Source organism: Nomascus leucogenys, chromosome 22a (assembly GCF_006542625.1).
Source record: "Nomascus leucogenys isolate Asia chromosome 22a, Asia_NLE_v1, whole genome shotgun sequence".
Taxonomy (NCBI): Eukaryota; Metazoa; Chordata; class Mammalia; order Primates; family Hylobatidae; genus Nomascus; species Nomascus leucogenys.
Window position 1 is genome coordinate 139,548,462 of NC_044402.1, and position 26,304 is coordinate 139,574,765.

A 26,304-nucleotide genomic window follows, 5' to 3' on the forward strand; every position below is an offset into this window, starting at 1 on the left:
CTATTTCAGAACCTTCTGAATACACTCACGCTCACTTTTTAAGAACATGAAATTGATGGAGGACCCAGCCCGGCACAAGAGCCCCTGAATCCCAGGGGGAGGCTACCTATCTGCTAGCAGGAAGCTCGGCTGAGCTGGCTCTGGGAGGGCACTACAGATGTTAACCCTCTTCTTGTCTGCTCAAAGGCAGCTCAAGAACAATGGATTCCACCGGCTACTGCCTCAGCAGCAGCTGAAGGGATACTCACCACGCTGCACCTCCTGAAGTATGTACCACACCTTTACACACAGCAGCAGGAAGTCTCACCACGCTGCACCATATATACCACACCTTTACACACAACAGCAGGAAGTCTCACCACGCTGCACCATATATACCACACCTTTACACACAGCAGCAGGAAGTCTCACCACGCTGCACCATATATACCACACCTTTACACACAACAGCAGGAAGTCTCACCACGCTGCACCATATATACCACACCTTTACACACAGCAGCAGGAAGTCTCACCACGCTGCACCATATATACCACACCTTTACACACAGCAGCAGGAAGTCTCACCACGCTGCACCATATATACCACACCTTTACACACAGCAGCAGGAAGTCTCACCACGCTGCACCATATATACCACACCTTTACACACAGCAGCAGGAAGTCTCACCACGCTGCACCATATATACCACACCTTTACACACAGCAGCAGGAAGTCTCACCACGCTGCACCATATATACCACACCTTTACACACAGCAGCAGGAAGTCTCACCACGCTGCACCATATATACCACACCTTTACACACAACAGCAGGAAGTCTCACCACGCTGCACCTCCTGAAGTATATACCACACCTTTACACACAACAGCAGGAAGTCTCACCACGCTGCACCATATATACCACACCTTTACACACAACAGCAGGAAGTCTCACCACGCTGCACCATATATACCACACCTTTACACACAACAGCAGGAAGTCTCACCACGCTGCACCTCCTGAAGTATATACCACACCTTTACACACAGCAGCAGGAAGTCTCACCACGCTGCACCTCCTGAAGTATATACCACACCTTTACACACAGCAGCAGGAAGTCTCACCACGCTGCACCTCCTGAAGTATGTACCACACCTTTACACACAGCAGCAGGAAGTCTCACCACGCTGCACCATATATACCACACCTTTACACACAGCAGCAGAAGTCTCACCACGCTGCACCGTATATACCACACCTTTACACACAGCAGCAGAAGTCTCACCACGCTGCACCTCCTGAAGTATATACCACACCTTTACACACAGCAGCAGGAAGTCTCACCACGCTGCACCATATATACCACACCTTTACACACAACAGCAGGAAGTCTCACCACGCTGCACCATATATACCACACCTTTACACACAACAGCAGGAAGTCTCACCACGCTGCACCTCCTGAAGTATATACCACACCTTTACACACAGCAGCAGGAAGTCTCACCACGCTGCACCTCCTGAAGTATGTACCACACCTTTACACACAGCAGCAGGAAGTCTCACCACGCTGCACCTCCTGAAGTATATACCACACCTTTACACACAACAGCAGGAAGTCTCACCACGCTGCACCATATATACCACACCTTTACACACAGCAGCAGAAGTCTCACCACGCTGCACCGTATATACCACACCTTTACACACAGCAGCAGAAGTCTCACCACGCTGCACCTCCTGAAGTATATACCACACCTTTACACACAGCAGCAGGAAGTCTCACCATGCTGCACCTCCTGAAGTATGTACCACACCTTTACACACAACAGCAGGAAGTCTCACCACGCTGCGCCTCCTGAATTATGTACTACATCTTTACATACAGCAGCAGGAAGTGTGGGCACTGCCCATTTCTTCCTGGTCCCACCCCTCTCCAGCAGTTTCTGCAAACTGCATTAGAAAAAGGGATGGCAAGCAATGGTCAGAGGCAAACAGAGAACCCCTTCCCAAACTCAGGGATGGATGTCAGGGTGGAAAACACACTCTGTCCTATTTCACAGTACCCTGAGCCTACTCTACACACGGATAAGAACACTTGTAACTTTATTCAGGTCACTAGTACACAGGGAGAAAGCCATGAGCCTATTGACAAGCTGCGGGGCTTGACTAATGAAAGAACCATGAAGCCATGAAGTGGACGCCCACCGCCCCACCTTGCAGACCGGCGGACACAACAGGAGGTCATCTCACCTGCCCAGGATATGGTGTCGTGGGTGCCAGGCTGGCCACAGGCCCTGTGCTCTTCCTCACCAAGCGGGACAGCTTCCCCCCAAAATGGAGGAAAACCCACCCTATCTGCACATCTAAGCAATGGATGGATGTTTCCCACCGGCAGCCGTGACCTTGAGCGACTGGTTTCAGAAGGCCCCAGGTAAGGGGGGCAGAGCTAGATGAACACTTTTCAAGCCTGACCAGGGAGGCAAGTGCAGGGGGAGCCCAGGACCTTTGACTGACAGCTCAGATCTATGATCCATACAGGGGCCATCAGAACTCGGTCCCTAGGACCAGCCCAGCCCCCTCCCAATTCACACCTAACTGTGGAGACCAAGCCCTACCAGGCAGGCTAGAGAATGCTGGAACAAGGCTGAAGTTACCAACTTCTCACCGAACGTGAGCTCTGGGATTTTGCTTCCTTAAAAGAGCCAGGACGATCCATGGCAGTGCCACAGCCCAGGCAGCAGCCAGGCCCCAACACATGCTGGAGAGAGTGTTTGCCACTACGACTATGTGCCCAGGGACACAGGAGGATGCTGGACAAGGAGTGCTGTGGAGTGCACTGTTTTCAGTGCTCAGGTCCAAGAAGCTGCTGACAAATGGGAAAGAACTGTGCTGGCTGGACAACAGTTAGTTGTTTTGGCCTCCTTTCATCTATCAGCAGTCACATGAGGGGAAAATTTAAGAGTCATTATAAAAAATACACGGCGACTAATATCTTTAAGAAGATCACGATGAAGATGTTACTGGGGAAAAATAAGATCCCTCAACATCATCAAAATGACAAAATGTTGCTTGCTTTTAGAAGTGGAAAAGCCTCCATTCCTCAGTGTGAACGTGGACTCGAAGGCTCTGTTTAAATCAGTTTCTGGTGAAGCCATCTGACACCCACACAGTGCAGGAAAGATCCAGCGTCCTGTGTCCGTGACAGTGATCCACACAGTTCTGTCTCTTATGACTATATTTAAAAATACACATTTGGCGGCTTCATGAGTCTGCAGAAACCCAAAGTCAGGGTGAGCCTTGAGGCTGCACAGACATGGGAAGGGACCAGGCACCACCTCACCCTGGGCTGAAATCTGGCAGGAGGTGTAGACCTCTGAAGTGGAGACACCCCTGCTGCCAATCTCCCAGGAAAGGGGCGGGGCCTCCGGCAGGAAGAGCTGGACCTGAAGCCCCGGGTAGAGGTGTGTGACTCTCAAGCCCAGCGGTGGAGGCTCCTCCTGGGAGATGGCGCTCAGGTGAAGGCAAGCCAGCAGCCAGGAGATGAGCCCTGAAAAGCTAACAGAGCAAGATGGGCCCTTCTGGCCAGATTTTTGGTATAAATCTTGGTGTTCCCATCCCTGTGGTCCTTCCCTAAGTGGAGGTGAGTGGTTCCTGCTGGTTTCCACCTGAACTGTGGGCATGGAGGCAAGGAGGTGGGGGGATGCCAGGTCCGGCAGTTACCAGTCATTGGATGGAGAAAAAAATCAAAAACACCCTAACAGCGTAGAGAAACAAGAGCAGAAAACACCTTGGTCTGGTCCTACTTGAAGGACTTTGCAAATATTAATTCATTCACATCTCATGACAGCCCCAGGAGAGAAGCAATTTAAAGATACATTTCACAGATGACAAAACGGAGGCACAGAGAGGTTCAAGAGCTCCCCCAGGTCCCAAGGTGGTGGGTGAAGGAGCTGGGCAGAAACTCAGGCACCTGGGCCTGCCCACAGGCACAGGCGACGTGAATGCTCAGAATATGCCCAAGCTCAGAATAGGAGTCACTGCATTGCTTTCACCAGGGAGGTTAGACATTTGAGCTGGTACAGGTGTGACCCGTCAGCAGAGCCAGCAAAGGACATGCAAAAAATGCATGGGGTGATGATGAAATTCACAAGACAGTGGCAAAGCTTTTCACATGTTCACAGGTCATACAATCGCCCTTTAGAGATGGAGAAATGGGCAAACTGTGTGCCAGGTCAGGATAAGTTAATGTAAAGTCAAAATCATATAATTATTTAAGTCTACATCACAATTATTAAAGACTATTTCAGTTCATTCAAGGAATTTCATAACTAAAATTTAATGACGTGTTTCATATTACCAATTATTGCAGAAACGCACAGATGTAAATTACTTAGAATGAGCGATGTCACGTGTTTGAAAGTAGACAGATATGTCAAGGGTGATACAGGGTGTGTAACTACACACTATTCTCTTAAGTGGTTTAAACATTTTCTCGAAATCTTTATGTTATTAATATTATTAATGTGGTAGTGATGTCTTTTTAAAAACGGATAATGCAATCAAATCTTAATGAAGTTCTTCTGGAGCACTAGGTCTTCCAAATAACATTTCCTGGAGTGTGAAAAGAGAATTCTCTCTTCCGTTTTCAAGGAAGCTGGGAGTTGGAGGGTGGTGCCATCACAAGGTTAGAAGCACAGTAGAAGGTGTTGGAGACTTTGCTTCCAATCATCCCCAGAGAAACACAAGGCAGCACGGGAAGCCAACGGCCACGGAAACTACAAGAGATGGTGCGGGCCCTGCCTATGGGAGAAAGGCCTCTGATGGTGAACAGCAGGGAAGGGCCGTGACAGTGTGCCGTCTCCCATGCTGATAGCCTTCCTTGCTATGAAGTACTCACGCCGGGTTCTGTTTCCTAGAACAGGAGGCTGATCTCCAGGTAGTGCTGATGTTTGGGATGGGGGAGGAGCCAGCGCAAACAGCTCCTAGGGCTCCCCCATCCCTGCTTTCTGTTGCGAGTTGGGGTGTGGAGCTGCTGAGGAACTGCTCTGGGGCCTCATGGGATGGGTGGTGTGTGCTGTCCTTTCCTGGGGCCCTTGGTGGAAAGGCACCAAATGGGGTGTTTCTGGGAAGGCACGTCCCCACATGGGGCCGACTTGCTGGGCTTGGTGCTCTTGCCGGATGCTCCCTCCTGGGTCCATGGCTGTGGAGTCTGAGTGCCACAGCCATCGCTCCCAGGACAAGAGGAGACTCTGGGGCTGGGTGCATGCCACAGCCGTGAGGATGTGGGTGTGGGCAGACCCACTGTGCTGATGAGGAAATGGAGGCCAGGGGAACGGAAGGCATTTGTTTCAGGGCACACAGAGCTATTGCATGAGTGAGCACAGATCCAACCCACAGCGCTTGACGACAACACCTCTGGGATCCCACCCTCCGCCCTCAGCATCGCTCCAGTTTCTGGGGCAGGGTTCTTCCGGGTAGGCACGTTCTTCGCCTCCCCATTCCCCGGGTCTCTCTCCCAGCATAGGGCCCACCACTCACCGTGAACCTTGGTTCTGTTGATGGAATTTGATTAATAATAGCATCAGTCCCTAGAAAGGGAACCTGGAGGGCAATTTTTAAGAATCGGCCCACAGATTCTCTCCTGATATTACTGGGCACACCTTTCTGGAAAAAATACTGATCTCTAAATCGGTTCTTTCTGTGGAGCTTTAGGGCGCTCTCCAGGTGAAATCCAGGACCATTCTCAGTAGAAGCATCAGTAAGAACCACAGGCTCACACCCATGAAACTCAAAGCAGCAGAAGCTCTAGGTTCACTTTTCCCAATAAAGGTTTATGGCCCAAATGGAAATGCACCCATGTTTGCGGGGTTCTTGTGCCTCTGACTTGGAGAGGACACGGCCATCCTGATATGGCCCACTCCAGCAGGGTCTCCACCATCCCGATACAGCCCACTCCTCTGAGGTCATGGCCGGCCTGTTATGACCCACTCCTCCAGGGACCTGGCCGGCCCAATACGACCCAGTCCACCTGGGACATGGCCAGCCTGACATGACCCACTCCACCTGGGACATGGCCAGCCTGATATGACCCAGTCCACCTGGGACATGGCCAGCCTGATATGACCCACCCCACCTGGGACATGGCTGACCCGATACGGCTCACTGCTCCAGGGACACCACCGTCTCAACACACCCTAACAGAGCCCACTCCATTAGGAACATGGCTGGCCTGACATGGTCCACTCCACCTGGGACACGGCCGACCTGATACAGCTCACTCCTCTAGGGTCACAGCTGGACCAATACAGCCCACCACTCCAGGGACATGGCTGGCCGATATGGCCTACTCCTCTAGGGTCACAGCTGGCCTGATATGACCCACTGCTCCAGGGACGTGGCTGGCCTGACACGGCTCCCAGCAGCCCCTCACAAAGCCTCACTGCTCCAGTGAGGAAGCCCTTGTGTGACTGAGTACGTTAATTGTTTCCGCCCAGAACTGGCCAAAACCTTTGGATAACAGAGAATTTGTTTAGCAAGAAGAAGCGGTGCCCCTAGGCTCTCGTCTCCAAGAGCCACCCCCAGGGAGGATGCCTTGGGATTTCCCACAGTATGTGGGATCCACTGGCCACATCTGGGATGAGGCACTGCCCGCCCTCAGCACCTGCTCCAGCTCCCCTGGCCACTTCTCTGGGCAGAGCCTCTGGAAGGCACTCCCTGGCCCCTGCCCTTCTTGCTACCCCAGCGCACTGCCCACAGCCACCCTAATCATTATCTAAAACCACTGCCGTGGCCCCTGAGAAAGTCCCAGAGGGTCCGTCCTGACTTGTCAGACACTGCTGCAGCCGCCTCTCCCTGCTTTTAAGATGGTCCAGGCACCTGCTTGTGCCTAAATGCCCTTCTCCCTTGGCTTAGGACAGAACTGTGGCACGTAACTCTGAGCCCAGCTGGGATATCCCTGCAGGATATAGCGAATTTCTTTCTCATAAAGATTTCCCTCCCACTCTGGGGACCTGGAAGCCCATGCTGCTGGCACTGCCCAGAGCCATCCCTGAAGGCCACAGGCTCACCTGCTTTCAGACGGCACATGGCCCACCAGCAGGAACTGCTTCACCCCGTGACCACTGCGGGGATGCCCCTCAGTGTGGCAAAATCTAACACACCACCGAAAGAAAACTAAATTGAGTGTGCTTTCCAAGTGAGTTTGAGTGTACAACAGTAGTGTACATGCGTGAGGTTCATTTCTTTTGGAATAAATAATAAGGAAATGCTTAGGGATATCTTTTAAAAATGACGCTCTAATGAAAGGAGCAAATATTTAAGAATCTGCAGGTGATTCCTTCTCTAAGTGGAAGACAGCGGTGGACCCTGCGTGGCTTGTGGCATGGAAGGTGCCTGTGCAGGAGACCTCCCGGCCCACAGCATGCCTGGGGCTACTGACCTGTTTTCCTAAGAGGGAAGTCATCTTTGGCGTCGTACATTCCCAGGACAGGGTGGTTATAGGAGGTCGACACTCCGCTCTGTGGTGGAGAACTCTGGTCAAGGGAACTGTGCTGCGTTTTCCTGGAGAGAAGGCAAAGACAGATGGTTTAGTTTGCCCAGGGCACTGCCCCAGACACGCTGCAGCTGAGAAGCCACACACGATGATCTTTCCCTTGAAACCTCAGCCCCACCTCAAAAGACGTGCCTCTTCCCTAGGCTCAAGCTGAAATTGAATGGAAACAAACAGGATGCTAAACAAGCAAGCAAACATCCGATGCCCACATCCTCCTCTGCGGGGCCGGCAGTGCTTGGGGCTGGGATGGGCAGCACCTCTGGCTGCTTTCCTGGTGGCTGTTCTCCACCTGGCCCTGTCCTCTCAGATGGCTCCAGCCTGGTCGGTTCTCTACCAGGGCCACCACCGGCCACTCAGAGAGCCTGTCCCCGGTGTGGAGACGCAGAGGAAGACAGTAGGCTGCTGCATAAGGAATCAAAGGTGAGTTCATAGGCAGCCGTCATAGGCAGCCGAGACGGGGCAAAAAACAGTCTAAGAACAAATGCTGTGATGTCTGGGACTCTCTCTGCCACCTGGAGAGAAGGAGCCCATGGTGCTGTCTCTCAGCAGAAGGCACCCATCGTCATCCGTGCCTTCACCAGAGCAAAACTGACCCTGGTCACCTCCCTCTCTGGGGGAGGAACAGGGTGGCAGCTACTGATACCCTGTGCCCAGGGAGCTGACCTACGAAAGGGACTTCCCGTATGAACAGCTGGGTACAACTCCACACCCTCCAGGCAGCAAGACAGGAATGGTCTGCTAGGAGGATGGCCGGAGGAGGGACATGGGGAGGAGGTGGGCCCTGGGCCGGGAGGGGGATGTGGGCTGCCATCCAGATGACCATCAACAAGGCCTTTTCTGAGGGCACTGACAGCTCAGTCTTGCTTAAAACACTGTGCTGAGTGGAATAAATTCTGAGTCTTTAAACTGTGTAATCTGCTTAATGACTAGAAACAAATTTGCCAACTTACTTATTTGGAATTGGTTAGACTATTTGAATACATAGTATGCCACACCAATGCACCTGGAGTTATTTGAATTAAGAGTGGGAGCTTGTAAATGGGTACAGGTGTATATTTAAATATTTGAAAGCACACCAGTGCAAAGAATGTGCTGAAGAGAACTCACAGACAAAATTGAGGCGCCAAGCCCGGGCACCTGGGCCGTGGGGTGCTAGGCCGTGGGGTGCTAGGCCGTGGGGTGCTAGGCCGTGGGGTGCTGGGCCGTGGGGTGCTGGGCTGTGCATCACGGGAGGAGCTCAGGGAGCTCCGGAAAACTGCGCGGCTTCAGGCCACGCCCCACCCCCGCCCACTGCTCAGGGCGCACCTCCAACCCCAAGCAGCTTTTCGCTGTTTCCCCGGGGAATTCCACCACGCAGTCAGGCTGGGACTGCAGGGCTGGGACACGCCTGTCTGCACCTGTGCAGGGGCTGTGGCCTCCAAGTGGGACCGCGTCCTTGTGCAAGCCTCCCTTCTCTTCCCTGTTGTTCTGCCCATCCTCTCACAATCTCATGAAAAGGTCTGGGGGCAACACTCTTTCTCTACCAAATAGTATTTTCAGATTGTATCCTATGGGGAATGTGATCTTGGCTGATTCCAAACTTCTTTGACACCAGGTGACAGTCTGGGACCATTTCTGTATTCACTTTTTCCTTCATAGGAAACACGGAGTGACTTGTACATGCATCCCACGAGTTAAAAGATCAGTATTTACATAATAAATCATGTAAGTAAATGGAATAAAAATTATTATATTTGAACGGTAGGATTTGCTTACAGTAAAGCAGGAGTTGCAAAAGTTACACTGGTTTAAGATCTAACAGACCTTCTCTTACTGTTCTGATCTCTTGAGGTGCCTTCAGTGTTAAAACCCCCACTTTCCTGTCAAACCTTAAAACGAGCAGAGCAGCAGGTGCAGGAGGGGCTGGGCCCTGCCCTCCAACTGCCAGCGCCACCCTGCTGGACCACCTCGATGGATCCAGAGACCTCACAGGAGCGACCTCATCTCCTGCACAGCCCAGCTCACCGCCAGGAGCATACCATGCAGGGCCCACCCCACCGCGCACCCGCCCTCCAGACACCAGGAGAGGGCAGCCCTCACCGTAAGGGCCGGTCACACCTGCCCAGCCCTGGTCACATGGTCCCAGGCCAGACCGCACACTCGTGCCCTCCGTGAAGAAGCATCCAGCAGGGACGAGCATAAGTGAAGCTCTATCCCTGCTGCAATCACACCTGCACCGCACACAATTACTCTCACATCTGCACATCACACAACTAGTAACACATCTGCACATCACACAACTACTCACACCCACCCATACCTGCACTTCACACTATTCACACCCACACACACCTCACCCATACCCATATCTGCATCTCACACTACTCACCTCCACACCTCACACACACACACTCATACCCACACTTCACAATACACCCAGTTCACAACCGCAGCTCACGCAACTACTCACAACTGCACCTCACTACTACTCGCCCCCACACTTCACACTATTCACACCCCTCACACCCGCATCTCACTTTTCACACCTGACACTCACACCTCACACTACTCACACCCACTCACACCTGCATCTCACTTTTCACACCTGACACACCTACACTACTCACACCCAACTACACTCACACCTGCACTACACACTAGTCACACCCACATTCCACACCCCACACCCAGCTCACTCCCACACCCCTCACAACCTATACCCACCTACGCCCCCTCACCTTACACAAACTCATGCCTATACCCCACATTCACACCCAACTCACACCCCACATCTACCTCACACACAGCCCACCCACACCCCACACACCCACACACTTCATGCCTCACCCACCCACATCTCACGCCCACCTCCCACACACCCGCAACTCACACTCACACCTTTCACCTCTCCCACACCTCACACTCATACCCCACACTCACCTAACCCACTCCATAACCCACATCCCACATTCACACCTTACACTAAGCTCACCGGAATCTCACACCCACTCACACTCACACTCGCGCCGGCCCACTCCACACTCACACACACTCACACTGGCCACCCCATAGAGCCCTGAAGGTAGAACCTGCAGAGCTGCTCCCTCCACCTCACCTGACCAGAAATTATCTTCCGGTTTTTCAACCTTTCATTTCTTGCAGCCTGGGGATGGGACACAGATGCTGGGCCAGGAGCTGAGGTGCAGCCCCCATGGGGCCCTGGGGCCAACCCGGATGCCGCACCTAAAGGCAATCCTTGTCTTCCGGAGGAAGATGGAAAAGCAAATACTGTTTTCTTCTAAACACTGGCTTAACTGTAGAATAAAGCTTCATACAAACTCAACCATTTCAATTCCGAACCACTGCCCTTTCATCAGATTCGCACCAGTGATTTCCAAGAAATACAACGATGAACCACACACGCCAGGATACTCCAGCAGAAATGTAACATGATGGGAGCCACATGTGACATTTACAATTTCCTAGTAGCCACATTAACATGGATAAAAATAAATGAGTGGAATTAATTTTAGTATTCGATTAAACCATTATAAAAACCATCCTTTCAACTTAGAATCAATATAAACATATTAATAAGACACCGTAGGTCCTTTCTTCAGACCAAGCGTCTGAAATCCCGCGCTCTGCACCTACGGCATGTCCTGGTCAGACCCAGCCACGTTTCAAGCACTCGGGAGCCATGTGTGGCTTGTGGCAGCCACACTGGAAGGTGCCATCTCATCACAACAGTCTTAAAGCTGGAAGCGCCGACTCACGTAAACACCCACAGAGTCCGCGCCCTGATGAAGCCACAGCACCATCCATCTCTGCAGCCTCCCAGCCCTGCTCTGCTTTCTCTCAGTCGATTCGCTTTGCTGACTGAATTTCCCATCAGTGGAGTCATGGGGGTGGCCTCTTTGTCTAGGCACCGCGCCTCTGCGGCTCCCCCAAGCTGTTGCAGGCACCAGCGGTCCGTTCCTTGTCACTGCGGAGTAGCATTCCCATGTGTGCAGGGGCCCCAGTTTGCGCGGCCGTTCCCCTGTTGATGGGAGCTTGGTTCTTTGGTGACCGTGACCGTAAGAAGACGACTCATCGTGTTGCTTGCTTTCATATGTCTTGGGCAAATATGGAGAAGGAGCACTGCTGGGTCACAGGGTTGGCGGGTATTTGTCTTTGTAGGAAACTGCCTGCCTGTTTCCCCAGGTGTGATTCGGATTCCAACAGGCAGCACGCAGAGGTCCAGGGACACTGCATCAGCTCCAGCACCCGGCCTGTTTCACTCCGGCCATCCCCACAGGTGTGAAGGGGCTGCTTGTGCGGTTTTGATTTGCATTTACCTGATGACCAGCGATGTTGAGCATCTTTTCCACACTTACTGGCCATCCTGTGAGGTACCTGTTCAAACCGTTTGCCCATATGTTTAAGTGAGCGGCTTGTCTTTTTACTACTGAGTTATATGAGCGAGCTCTACATTTTGGATACAAGCGGTTTGCCAGATATACGCATTGTGAATATTTCCTTCCATTCTGTAGCTTGCTTTTCAATTTTCTTAATGGTGCCTTTCAAAGAGCAGAAGTGTTTCAGTTTGTGGAAATACCATGTTTTGGGTTTTTGGTATCTAGTCGATGATTTTGGCAACCTAAGAAATCTTGCCTCCCCCTCCCCATCAAGGTTGGGAAAGTTTCTACTAGGTCTCCTTCCGGAAATTTGATCAGTTTTGCGTCTAGGCTCAGGTCTATGACGTCTGAACTAATCATGCGTGAGGTGAAGCTGGGGTCAGGGCTTCAGTTCCTTCCCCATGAAGAGCCAGTTTTCTGACAAAGTTTCTGCCACCACTCCATGATGTTTAAGTTCAGGGTTCAAATATGGCAAAACAAGAAACCACCAGACTCCAGGGAAACAAACCTGTCCTCTGGCTGACTTGAGATCAAGTCCTTCCCCCTCCAGCCTGAATGTCCCCAGAGCCCTCTGAGAAGAGGTACCCCCACCCCTTGCCATTAAAGCCAGGGCATGCCGGCCTTGTCCAGGCCAAGAAACCCACCTTGAGCACCCGGCTCACCCAGGGAATTCCAGGAAAAGTGAGTCCTCCCAGCCCCAGCCACTCTGTTTGTCACCCCTCCTCCCTGGAAGCCCCCCATCTCCCGTCTCTCAGCACGTCCCTCAGCACCCTAAGGCTGCCCCAGGCCACCTCCCCAGGCCACCTCTTCTCCCGTGGCCTCCTTGACTGCAAGGTGCAGCCTTTCCCTGGACCTGCTGTTCCGTCCTCCCCTCAGGTCCAAGCCACTGCCAGGCTTCTATTCCTGCCAGCCTCGCCCCTGCCGTCCGCTCCCCACTGACTCCTGGGTGAGGGGGCGCCGGCTCCCCACCTTCTTCCATGCTGCCATGGCCACCCTCTGGGGGCTGCTCTGTGCTCACCGTGACCCCTGCTTCCCAGCAGCCCCACTGCTCTGGTCCTGCGTCTTCCCACTGCAGCCTCCCAGACTCTGTGCTCCTCTTCAGAAAGGGCTGCCTGTGCTTGCCCCACTCCCATCACTGTCTTCTCAAAGCTCCCTTGCTCGGCTGCCTCACAGGGGGACCCAAGGCGGCCCTGCCCTGGCCCAGCAGGCTCTGCACTCCAGCTCTCCATCCTCCGCCAGGCTCCAGGCCCACCCTGCCCCTGGCTCCTCATCCTGCCCTTTCCAGCTTGGGCTCCAGGGGCACCATCTGAACTGTGATCCACACTCCTGTCCCTTGCTCCTTCTGCCCTGCAACCCCACACCCTGCCCCAGCCAGTGGGACAATGGAGTTTCTCCACAACCAGTCCAGGCAGTGGACTGGCTCTGGGGGCGCAGATTGGGGTCCCCCTCAAAGCGGCCTCCCAGGTGCTGGTCGCCAGCGATTCTCAGGAAGCCACCTCCTCTCTCAGGTCCCAGTGGCTCACTGCTGTCACGTGCTGCCTCCCATGGACACCGGTCTCACACCTCCCTGCGAGTTTGTGTGTCCCTGGTTGAGTTACCCAAATCCAGGCGGTGTGTCTGCCGTTGAGTGCAGCTTATGTGCCACTGGCAAGCACAGCGGCTGCCGGAGCAGAGGGCGTGGGCCACCTGTGCTGGAAACACCTTTTGGAATGTGTCGGGGTAGCGGGCGGCCTCCATGGAAACAAGGGGGATCGCATCTGGGCTGTGGGGGGTCTCACTACACATAGCTGTCCATTTTGAGGCTTGAGAATAGCTATTTTTTTCCAATGAAATTACTGACATTTCGATTTACAAAAACTCCCTTATGAGATTTTTTCTAGAAATGAAATGAACCTTGAGAGCAGCAGAAAACTACATTTCAAAGCGATCTTCTGTTGCCCTTGCTCACTGTTTAAAGCCGCATCACCTCGCCACTCGCTCGCACTGTGCTCTGTGAACTCTCCTCCGAAGGCCTTCTTTTGCATGGCACGTCGGCTCTCTTCAGTCCTCAGACGAACAAGTCTTTTGTGGTCTCTGTCAATTGCGTGGGCTCTGGCAGGGTTTTAGTATAAAATAATGGAAGTACCACAGGGGCTTCCTGACTAGCCTAAGAATCATTGAAGCGTCAGGTGGGAGTGCTGTCGGAGCACAGAGGATTCAGACAAGAGTCCAGTTTAAGTGGCTCTTACTGTGGCTGGAAAATGGCACAACATTACCAAGAGTAACGACAGGCGCCAGCCTCCGGAGCACTGCTCCGTCCCTCTGTAGGGGGGCCCACCCCCATGACGACGGCCACCGTGTGAGTGTACCCCCAGACCACGTCACTCTGGAGGGGGGCCCACCCCTGTGAGGACGGCCGCTGTGTGAGTGTACCCCCAGACCACGTCACTCTGGAGGGGGGCCCACCCCCATGACAACGGCCGCTGTGTGGGTGTACCCCTAGACCATGTCACTCTGGAGGTGGGCCCACCCCTGTGAGGACGGCCGCTGTATGAGTGTACCCCCAGACCACGTCACTGTGGAGGGGGGCCCACCCCTGTGAGGACGGCCGCTGTGTGAGTGTACCCCCAGACCACGTCACTCTGGAGGGGGGCCCACCCCCATGACAACGGCCGCTGTGTGGGTGTACCCCTAGACCATGTCACTCTGGAGGTGGGCCCACCCCTGTGAGGACGGCCGCCGTGCGAGTGTACCCCTAGATCACGTCACTCTGGAGGTGGGACCCCCCGTGAGGGCAGCCGCCGTGAGTGTACCCCCAGACCACGTCACTCTGGAGGTGGGCCCCCCCCGTGAGGACGGCTGCCGCATGAGTGTACCCCCAGATCACGTCACCCACATCCGAGCACCACGGTGCTTGGGGTTTCAATTCCTTACCCTCCTTCCGTGCCTCAGGTGAGCAGCTGGGTCCATGCAAATCTACCAATGATCAGATGGTCCTCTGGGCCCCCAGAGAGGAGGCCGGGGTGCTCCCCACACCCACACTTACCCGTACCAGTAGCGAGGGTCGCTGGAAATGCAGTGGTTCAGATTCCGGTGGGCCAGCGCCTTCTTTTTATTGAGGACAAATTCTTGTAACTTCATCTTCACTTCTGTGCTGGCCACGGCACCTGGCGTGGGAGAAAGCACAGCAGGGGGTGAAGTGTAGCTCTGCCCTACAGCAGCAATGCAGGGCAGCGGGGCCGCAGAGGGAGGAAGGGCTGGGGATGGCTATGCACCTTCAGGACGCTGTGGCCTCCTGAGTGCTTCCTCAAAGAACCACGGCCAGGAGGAGTTTTAATGAGAGGTCTTCTTCCCATCAAGATTGTACGTAATTGCATTCTATTTAAAATGCAGATTTAATCATCTGAAAGACTTATTGTTAGCTAACACAAAACCCACTTCTGAAGGAAGTTTTAATATTCTTACATAAAAGAACACTCTGAATTAGGCAGCGGCAGCGTGGTGGTTGCATTCTTGCTACCGCAAAGCAGAATCTGAGAGAGAAGGCTTTGTGCAAATGGAAGCATCATGCAGGGACAAAGCCAGTCTCACAGGCAGGCGTGCTTCGACACCTGTGCCGACATGACGGTCGGCTCTGCTTCCAGCAGCATCAAAGGGCAGCGCCTGTCCTCCTCAGCCTGGCAGCTCAGACTCAGGCAGAGTGACTGCACCAAGTGGGACTGAAGTCGAAACTGTGGTTTTCTTCTGTGGCGGTGATTCTTTTTCAAAGCCTCATTAAAGGGAACTAGCAAAAAAGGCCAGTCTCACCGCCTGAACACAAGGCCTGTTAGCACGGAGACTGCTCTCCTCGGATCTCCGATCTAAGCGCACAGTACTTCTGTCCTCCTTACAGCACCTTAAGTATCTTGCTAGTGTTGCGTAATATTCAGACAGCGTTTGTCATGGTCAAAAATACACCCTGAGGTGAGTGAAGCATGTTTACAAAACCACTTCCCGACTGGGAGGCAGTTTTGGTTGTTAGAAACCACGCTGCAGTGAACATTTATGAGTGGGTAACACTGACCACCTTTAGAATTACTTGCTTAGGACAGATTGGCAAAGTGACTACATCTAATAAACTTACTATTCTAATCCTCGGCACATCTTGCTAAATTGCTGTCCAAAATATCCCTACACATAGCCCAGGCCCGAAGGCTCACACCTGGAATCCCAGTACTTTGGGAGGCTGAGGAGGGCAGACTGCTTGACCCCAGGGGTTCGAGACCAGCCTGGACAACATGGCGACACCCTGTCTCTAAAAATACGAAAATTAGCCGAGTGTGGTAGCATGTGCCTGTAGTTCCAGCTACTTGGGAGGCTGATGTGAGCGAATCACCTGAGCCCAGGAAGTCCAGGCTACAGTGTGCCAAGATTGCCACTGCACTCCACCCTGCACAATGCGAGTTTAGACCCTGTCTCAAAAGAAAAAAAAAAAAATGAAACATCTCTACACACTGACCCCTGAATCATCTATCCACCTGCAGCAGGGGCAGCTGCTCCTCCTGCTGGTCCTCAGATGACCACTTGCCCAAACCCAAAAGCCAGCAGGCATCACTGTGAGGCATCCCTGAGCACCGCTGGACATGCGCCGATTTCCTCTCTTGGGAGATAATTCATGTCCTTGGCTGAGGAATCTTCCTGTGATGTGCACGGTGGTGTTGTGGGTCTGTGTGTGTGTGTGTTTCACACTTGCACCTACTGGAGTTGCGTGGGTTTCTTACGACAATGGCTGCATTGAGAGCCTAGTATATGCCAGCCCTGGCCTGGTTCAGCCTCGCATGAGAGCTATAAATAGGTATTCTCATCCCCCAACTGTGGATGGAGAACACCAAGGCGGCCAGGTGCGCCTCAGGTGAGGTCGGCTCGGTTCCCAAGTCTCACGGACACCCTGGTTCGTGGCTCTCGGCTGCTCCGTGTGTGTGTGCAAACATTTACCCTGCCTCTTGTTTCCTTTTACGATTTGGGTAAAATGTTCAAATGCTTGCTTTTATAAAGTCTATTTTAGTTTTTCCTTTGTGAGTTTTCCCTTTCCTTAAAACTCTGCCATTGTTCTTCAATGGTTTAATAAGCAATCATTTTAATTTTATCCTTGGTTCTGGTGTTGGGTTTTCATTCATTTGGTTATTTGCTAAATTTTTTCATGACTCACTCTGATGGCTCAGAAATGGATTTTGGCATATAAGGCTCTATGGATATTCTGACCAACTCCTAATAAATTATTAATATCATTAGAAAGATGTCTTTTCCTTGCCACCTTCGTCACATACCAAATGTCTTTGCTGCCGCTCACAAATGGAGTTTTTGTTAGTTAGGCTCATTCTGTGTTCCCTATGGCAGAACCCCACTCCCATTACATCAAGCTGGAACTTCAATGTCTGGTCAAGGGTCAGCCAGCAATGAGACCCTTGGAAACAGGGTCTACCCAGGCTGTGGTGGGGCCTGCACTAGCCCAGCCAGCGAAACACAAAGACATTAACTACACGACCACCAGCATGAGTCCGGGAAGGCCCACCGTGATGCATGAGGCTTCAGGCTTGGGCTCTCTGACGGTCTGAGAAAATAATGTCACTGCCCGAGTCAAGCTGCGCCTGTGACGTCCCCCAGCTTGTGCTGCTGAAGATGGTCTCATCACCTAAGTTGTGACTGTGGTGAGCGCTGCCCCAGGTAGGGTGGGGGTAGGGGGGGACAGGAGGGATGCTTCTTCAGGACACCCAGCGTTAGACTTGAACATCACTTACAAGCACTTTTAGCCGAATTGTCTTTCTGTCTGTAAGGGGACTGGTCAGAAGATCACACACTTATGGAAACCATTCACTTCTACCATTCCCAGGCATGTGATCACTGGCATTCCTAAGAGATTATCAGCAACAGGCTGCTAACTTTGGAAAAACAGACCCAGTCGTAAACCAGAGAGTTAACCTCGTAAATATACAAACTGCCTCCACAACTAGGAATAAAAGGAAAGGCCGGGTGGTGGGGAAGATAAGTGAGCAGAGAACACAGAAGGCGAATTTCAAAAGGAGAAGGCAAATTTGCCAATGAGCATGTTAAATCAGCTTAACTTTACCGATAAAAGAAACAAGAAGTGAAATGGGTAACTTCAATTTTTTGCCTTGACACGGATAACATTTTTTGGGGTACTACCCATGCTGCTGACAGTGCAGGGAAGTAGTCAAACCGTACAATGATGCTGGTGACAGCGACAGTGACGATGAGGAACCAGATGGCCAGTTGTTGGAGGGCACGGCCCTACAGGTCCCCCTACACGGCCGTCCTCGAGTGGAGGCAGCAGAGCAAGACAAGAAGCAGGTTGTTGGTGTGTGGGATGAGGACACCCTCAGCACTTTCTCGCAGACCCAAACTCAGCGCAGTCAGCCTCACCTCCTCAAAACACCAGTTCCCAGGGACAGCTGCTACTGTGGCTCCACTGGCCCTCCACGGGGGAGGGTGCGCACTCCAGGAACAGGACCCACTTTATGACCCACGCCCTCTCCCTGCTTCTGCAAATACCATTTGGTGGCAAAGCGTGACTTGCCCACAAGCCTGGGTCCTGCCTGGCTCCCTCGATGCAGGGCTGGGTGCTGGGCATGACTGGGGTTCATGCCCCATGCAGTGGGGGGCAGGCATGACTGGGGTTCACACCCCACCCACGCCCAGCATAGGCCTGGCCAGCAGGAAACACGAGGAACGTAAGTCATCGATTCGTGACCTTTCTAACCACCAAGGAATCTTCTTTTGATCTTTCAGACTTTACTAGGAGAGTATTCAAAATGAGGGGCTGATTCTGACCCCCACCCTGTTTCTGCAGTTCTGGTTATACATACGCTCATCTGTCAACAGGTTTCTCACTTAAAGTTCTAGAATGAAAAAACCCATTCAATAAATGGATAGCAGATCTCCCTAATTTTTACTTTTACTTTTTCTTTTTTTCTTAATTCACATTGAGTATCACTCATCCCCTGGATGGAGGTTTCTATAGAGGCTCTATGAGATGCCAGCCCGTTCTGGCCAGCAGAGATGAAGCGGTGGATAAAAGATGCCAAGTTCTTCCCATACCAGGGCGCAGAGAGTGCGTCCGAGACCTAAGGAATGAGCGAGCGAATAACAGCTGAGTGGGGCAGAGAGAGGAGGACAGCAGCTCTGGGTGGGGCGGGGCAGGTGGGGAGGGACGGCTGTGTTCAGGGAGGGACGGCTGTGTTCCTGGAGGGCGGTGGCCCGGACCTGGCGAGTCCAGACGACGGAGCTGTGGCAGGTTCTGCTTGGCTTCTGCCTAAAAGTGCTCCTTTTTCTCCCCACCCCCTTGCCTCTGAGGAAGGCACAACTTCACAGAAGGGACACCTAATGACTTTCAGGATCAGCCTTTCACATCATGTTTACACAAAGCAAAGGACTTGCTCAGTGACCTCCCTCCATTCCCTGCGGGGCTGCGCGTGAACCGCAGTGAGAGAAAGCGTGGCTGTATTCGCTCCACACTGCTCGGGCCGAGTCCAGCCTGCTCCTGCTCCTTCCCCGAGTCTATGTGAAGAGGTGTGTGTCTCAGATTCCCAAGTGCCGTTAATCTAAATCAAAACCTAGCTGGTTAAAGACAGTGTATTCTTACTAAACATGATGAAAACTGCCACCGTTCTGTCAAATGAATTGCATTACTTGGTATCAATAAATAAAAGTGCAGAATTATTTAAAATTAAAAGTAATGTAAATGTTTATAAGTGTAATGATATTTATTAGATACTCAATAAGAAATTCACTTAAAAAAAAAAAAAAAAAACCCAAGAGAATAAACAGATGCTGTGCACCGTGTTTTCAAACGCTTAGACGCTGGAGATGCTTCGTGTCCTCTGTGCCGGCCCGCCACTGCCCCTCCAGCTTGCACAAACAAGAACCTCCTTCATGGGGGAAGACGCCGGCCCCTGGGCCCCGCTTACATAAGAGCCCCCAAGTGGCGTCCACCACAGGGGCCTGCGGCCCTGCGTCCTCACCACAAGACCACACTCTGAGGGCTGCAGAGCTGACACAAGCTTGCCAAGTACCCTACTGTACACAGTTTATTATTAATAATAAAACCTGACCACCCAAATCCACAGTGAAAACCACCGGGACTGCCGCCTGTGAAGGGGCTAGAGGGGAGCAGGGACATTCCAGAGCTCCAGTTAAGGGTGGACGGTGCTTCGGATGCAGTGCAGGGATTGTTTTGGGCTGGTAAACGGATCCAAAATGTTTTCTGAAGTGAAGTCTTTTCATATTCTGTGAGCCTCAAGATGGTATTTTTATTGGAAGAGTCGGGTAAACTCTGAGGAAGTAATTTAGACCAAGCTGCTTTTTAGCAATCTGAAAAATTCTTATTTGTTGGTTAGTTGTGGCACAAATCACCCAGCTGATATTTAAATTTTAAACTTCAATTCTGTGATAAGCAACTATTTTCCCTACTCCAACGAAAAATACGTAGGATACACACTGGGCTACCGGCGAACCACAGAAGCGTGGAGAAGAGGCCGGACCCCAGGCAGAGGCCTCAGTGCTTCCGGCTGTGGCGCACACCGCTGCGATGTGGGTCCAACGCATGCCTTCTGCACTGCGGCGTCACCAGCACAGGCCAGACACGTCAAAGCCCCGTGCAAAGGGCTCCCACGGGGACCATGTGCTGTTGTCCGTGGAAGGCGGCTTTCTAAAGTGGAAAGCAACCCCACAGGGTGGGCCCCGCCTGGCAGGCCATGGAGCCTGTAAGATACTCGGATTCCTCACACGTGAAGCCAGAGGATTCAGCTGCACTCCTGGTCCTCAACCCAGGCAACACACTAGGGCAGTTTCAGAAGCGAGAACACTGCCAGCCGGGTTCCACTCGGGATCAGTTCGGCAGAACCCCCTGGAGCGAACAGAGACCCACAGCACAGCCGTCCACTACCGAGAGGGCCCGGATCTGCACACAAAGACCAAGCGTGCGTACAGCCCTGTCTGCAGGGTCCTTCTCTCCTCAAGGCCTCTGCAGCCACGTCTGGAAGCTCTCCCCTGTGGGCAATCCCTGGGGATTAAGTCACCATCTTATCTAATCAGTGTGACAGGAGCCAGGGCCATCATGCAGACTTAGTACTCACTTTCAAATCCTGATGCAAAAATTAGACCTAAAATGGAATATAAACCCTCCTCAGAGGCCTTCTACATTGAAATTCTACCAGTTACAGTGAAAAAACATTTAAAGTGCATTTATTATTTCAAGAGTAAAATGCTGTGATAATTGATGAAAGTGTTAGTTTTATGGACAAAAACAATTACTAAGAATTGGAAATAGCTAAATAGAGTAATAAACTAAAAACTCAGAGTGTGCATTAGTTATGTACTCTTAGGAAAAATATATCTAGTTTGAAATAGCAAATATTTATAAAAATGTACAAAATAATATAGGCATAATAATACAGTTTAGATTATATCCCAATTCTAATTTAGCATTAGTTATAACATTCATTACATTAAAAATAAACTTACAAACTGAATTTACTTAATAGTTATTTAATTCTTTTTAAAACACAAGGATTTCAAATACAAACAAATGAACAAAAATGTCCTACTTGGAAAAACTTCAAATCTAGTGCAGATTAATTAAAAGCAAAATGCCAATTTCACAATCTAAAAATTATATGAAGGCGAATCACCAAACAAACCAATTATTAACATATCCTTTCACTCCAGACAAAATGAAGAATATAAACAGTATAAAGAACAGGTTAGGAAACCTGTTGTACTCCAAGCACACTGTTTTCAATAATGTAACTTCAAGAATTTTTATTCAGGTAATTCAATTAAACCTACTGGAAATGGTCAGAAGATCTGGACAAAGCACCCTAGCCTTCTGTGTGAAGGCACAGAGAGCAACTAGGGCAGCGTGGAACACCAGGGCCGAGGTCAGAGACAGGGACCGCGGGGAGCAGGACCCCACCCTCGAGTAGCCTGTTCTCTAGAGTCAACAGTGGGTTTCGGAAGAGGTCCTTGATAGGGCCACAAAAACTGAGGAAAATGAAAGGACCCCAATAAACCTCACAAGCTTGTGGGTAGGACCTCGAAGGGATATGCCTTACGAGTAACGATGGCCAGAAATCCACCAGCCCTTCGAAGGCCTGAAACCCAGCTCAGAATCGGCTCCAGACCTGACTGCATTCAGATGCTTAAGAAGCTTGGCCACTTCTGGTCAACTACAAGAAGGAAAACAAAGTCCACTCGAAAAGAATGTGTCACCATCCTAGGTCCCCCGTCATCACAACAGTGCAAAGTCAGACACGCAACCTAAAATATCCAAGCGTAGAAATAAACACAATCTGACCAAAAAAAAAAAAAAAAAAAAATTGAGAGAAACAACAGGCAGGAAAGCCTTGCCACAGGGCCAGAGTGTTACCAGTCAGACTCCAGAATAACTGCACTATGTGCAGAAAAAAATAAGATCAAGAAAGTCTATGGAAAACTATGAAAAAGGGCCAAATGAAAATCCTAGAACTGAAAACCAAATAAATGTAAAATCCAATGGATGAGTTTAACAGCAGATTATTGTGCAGGTGAAGCACAAATTAGGGAACTGGATGATAAATTGGAAGAAAATACCCACACTGAGGCAAAGAAAAGGGAAACAAAGACACAAAAACAACTTAAGAAACTTAGAGGATACTGAAAGCTAATTCAACACAGGTGTATAACTAAATCCCAAATAGATTAAATGGAGAGACTGGGGCGAAGTCAATATTTGTTGAGGTGAAGTTTGAGACTAATCAGGTCTAAGAATTCATAACAGTATAAAACAACAGATTTAGGAACTACGAATCCCAAATAGAAGAAATTAAAATGAAAGAAACTACAGTTAAACACATTAAAGAAGTTCAAAAAACCAAAGACAAAATCTTAAAAACAGCCAGGGAAAAAAGATTATTTCCAAAGAAGGAACAATAGGATGGATAGCTAATTTCTGGAGATTAACAATGGAAGCCAGAAGAGAATGGAATAGCATTCTCAAAGTGCTGAAAGAAAATAAATACAAACCTAGAATTCTATACTCAGCAAAAATAACCTTCAAAGATTAACCTGAAATCACATTTTGAACAGAAAGAAAATTCATCGCCATTAGACCCATATTAAGGTAAATAAAGAACATCACAGATGAAAGTTCAAACATGCAGAAATTAATAAAAGTGGAAAGGATAAATTTATGAGTAAATCTTGACTGTATAAAATAATAACAACAATGTCTTGTGATGTTAAGGATAAGTTTAGAGTTAAATACAGGTCAAAATAGTACATAAGTTAAGAGTTAAAGTATCCCAGACCCTTACTTTACCAGAATTAGCGGAAGTATTAATTTAGATAAGGCTGTGAAAGATTAAAGACAGTTGTTGAAATCCTACTGATAATCAGTAAAGAAACAGCAAAATAGTGATTACCAAGCTGGTGAAAAAAAAAATATATATATATATATATATATCACTAAAAACATACATTAAAAGTGAGACAAGTGCATTAAAATAGTTCAGATAATTGTAATTCATATTGTACAATGATAGATTTAAGCATAAATATATCAAAAATTATATTAAATGTAAATGGGCCAAACTAATTGAAAGACAAAGACTGTCAAACTATGTATCAAAACTTGTGGGATGTAGATAAAGTTGCATTTAGAGGAAAATGTATAGCTATATAAGCATATGTTAGAAGAGAGAGCTGAAATCAATGCTCTATGTATCTATATCAAAAAGCTACAAAAACCACAATATGCCCTAAGAAAATGGAACATAGAAAAATAAAAATACTAGAAATTAATGAAATCAATATTCAACAAACAACATCCATAAAGTCAAAAGCTAGGCTTTGAAAAGAATAACTGATAAACCTCTGGAGAGAGTGACCAAGAAAAACAAAAGCAAAACAAAACAGCAGCAATAAAGAGAAAAAGCACAAACAACCAATATCTGGAGTGTAAAAGAGGACATCACTAAAGGTCTGACAGACATCAAAAACACCAGAAAAGGATACGACACCAAAAACCACTAAGCCAAAAATACAAAAATGTATAACAAAGGCATGTATTTCTTTAAAAAAAAAATACAACTCAGCTAAAGTGATCCGGGGGGGGAAAATGTCCCATGAACTATTTTAAAAATTGAATAAGTAATCGAAAATCTTTGCACAAAGAAAACCTTAGGGTTAGATGGCTTTAACAGTAAGTTTCACAAGATATTTAAGGAAAAAATAATATCCATGTTTAATAAACTTTGCCAGAGAATACAAAAGGAGAGAGGAATGATGCTTAACTCATTCTGAGGCCAGCATAGTCATGACACCAAAACTTGATGACAATATTTGAGAAAGGAAACTGTTTGGCAATCTCCCTCATGAACACAGTTGCAATCATACAAAATAAAATACTAGCAAATCCAAGTTTTCACTACATAAAAGATGATGTATTACAATCAAGTTGACTGGGGTTATTTTAAAAATGCCAGTTAGAATTTATATTCAAATAAATCCATATGCTTTACTTCGTTAACCAAATAAAGCAAAAAAATGATACAGTCATCTCAAAAGATGCTGAAACAGCACCTGACAAAAATCAATATCCATTCATATTGAAACCCTGAGCAAAAAAGGAACAGAAGGGACACTTCCATAATCTGATAAATAGCACCTGTCAAAAACAGGTAGACAAATGAGTAAAAAATACAAACAAAGCCCCTACACAAAACATGGCACTTAACAGGAAACTGGGAACCAGACAAATGTTCCTGCCATCATGACCACAATTCGATACTATATTGGCAATCTCAGCCCATTCTATATAATAAGCAAGTAAAAGACATAAAAGGTATTCCAATCAGAAAAGAGGCAATCTTGTCATTATTTATAGATGACAGGATTCTAAATGCTGAAAATTCAAAACAATTTAGGATATCTGAGTTTAACAGGGCTGCCGGACACAAAGTCAACAGTCAAAAATTGACTGCTTTTCAAAATCATAAAAACCAAGCCATTCACAATAGCAACCAAAGCCATCAAATGGCTTGAAATATATTTAATCAAATATATGCAAGCCTCCTAAACATAAAACTATTAAGAAATTATTAAGAAAAATTAAAGAAGGTAAATAATCAATGTTGTAAAAATATCAAGTCTTCCTAATTTGAACCACAGAGTCAATGCAATCACAAACAAAACCCCACTAGTATCAATTCCAGGTAGAATCAGCTCCTAGGAGATAATTAAAGAGGATGTACCCAAGATTTTAAAGAAAGGAAAGATTTCTTAAGGCACAAAAACATCTAAAGGAAAAGACTGAAACTGTATTAGAAGGGAGAATTTCTGTGCCTGAAAGATAACATTAAGAGAGTGACAGGCAAAGCACAGAGTGGAAGAAGAGATTTACGGCATGTACAACTGGCCAAGGGCTTAATTCCATAATATAAAAAGAACAACTCCAAATCAAGAAAAAGGGAGACCCCTCATCAGAAAAATGGGCAAGAGACTTGAACAAGCACTTCACAAAAAGGGGAATATTCATTTGGCAAAAAAAACTTATGAAAATAAACTATCTTATTGGTAATCAAAGAAATGCAGCTGAGGGCATGAGGAAATTAAAGTGACTGACGGCAGCAAGTGTTGACAAGGACATGGAGCCACAGGAACCCCCGTACGTGGCTGCTAGGAGTGTAAACTGTACACTACTTTGAAAACTTTTGGGCATCACGTATGAACACTGACAACATGCATGCCCCAAAGTTCAACAACTCCACTTCACATTTGCCCACATGTACCGAGAAACATGTACAAGAATGCACACAGCAGCATTGCTTTTAATAGCTCTGGTTACGAAACAAGCCAAATACCTAACAACTTTAGAAGAAATTACTACATTGGTGCATTTATAAATGGGACACCACGCAGCAATACATAATAGATAATGAACGACCTCTTGCTAAACGCAAAATGGGGATGAATTTCACAAGCATAATGTCCACAGAAAGAAGCAAAACACAAAAATCCTACATATTAAGGGTTCCATTTACATACATTTCAAAAGCTGGCAAAATTAATCTTCCATGTTAAACATCAGGAGAGGATTTGTCTTTGGGGAAGGGGGAAGTGCATAAAGACTTCTCTTCTTACTCATGGGCCAGCCCTACAAGAGTAAATTGTGGGCCAGGCGCGGTGGCTCATGCCCGTAATCCCAGCACTTTGGGAGGCCAAGGTGGGCGGATCACATGGTCAGGAGATCGAGACCATCCTGGCTAACACGGTGAAACCCTGTCTCTACTAAAAACACAAAAAATTAGCTGGGCGTGGTGGCAGGTGCCTGTAGTCCCAGCTACTCGGGAGGCTGAGGCAGCAGAATGGCGTGAAC

At 49.1% G+C, this 26,304-nt stretch overlaps 1 protein-coding gene across 4 annotated transcripts in view; it reads right to left on the minus strand.

The window, feature by feature from the left end:
* Window positions 1–26,304, minus strand: part of HDAC4 (histone deacetylase 4) — a 354,090-nt gene that overhangs the window by 106,438 nt on the left and 221,348 nt on the right. For all 4 annotated transcript variants that reach the window (XM_030804317.1, XM_030804318.1, XM_030804316.1 and 1 more), the window contains 2 exons: window positions 14,941–15,061; window positions 7,426–7,547 (listed from right to left, as the gene is read on the minus strand). In XM_030804317.1, coding sequence (XP_030660177.1) covers window positions 7,426–7,547; window positions 14,941–15,061 — 243 coding nt within the window. The remainder of the gene's footprint in view (window positions 1–7,425; window positions 7,548–14,940; window positions 15,062–26,304) is intronic.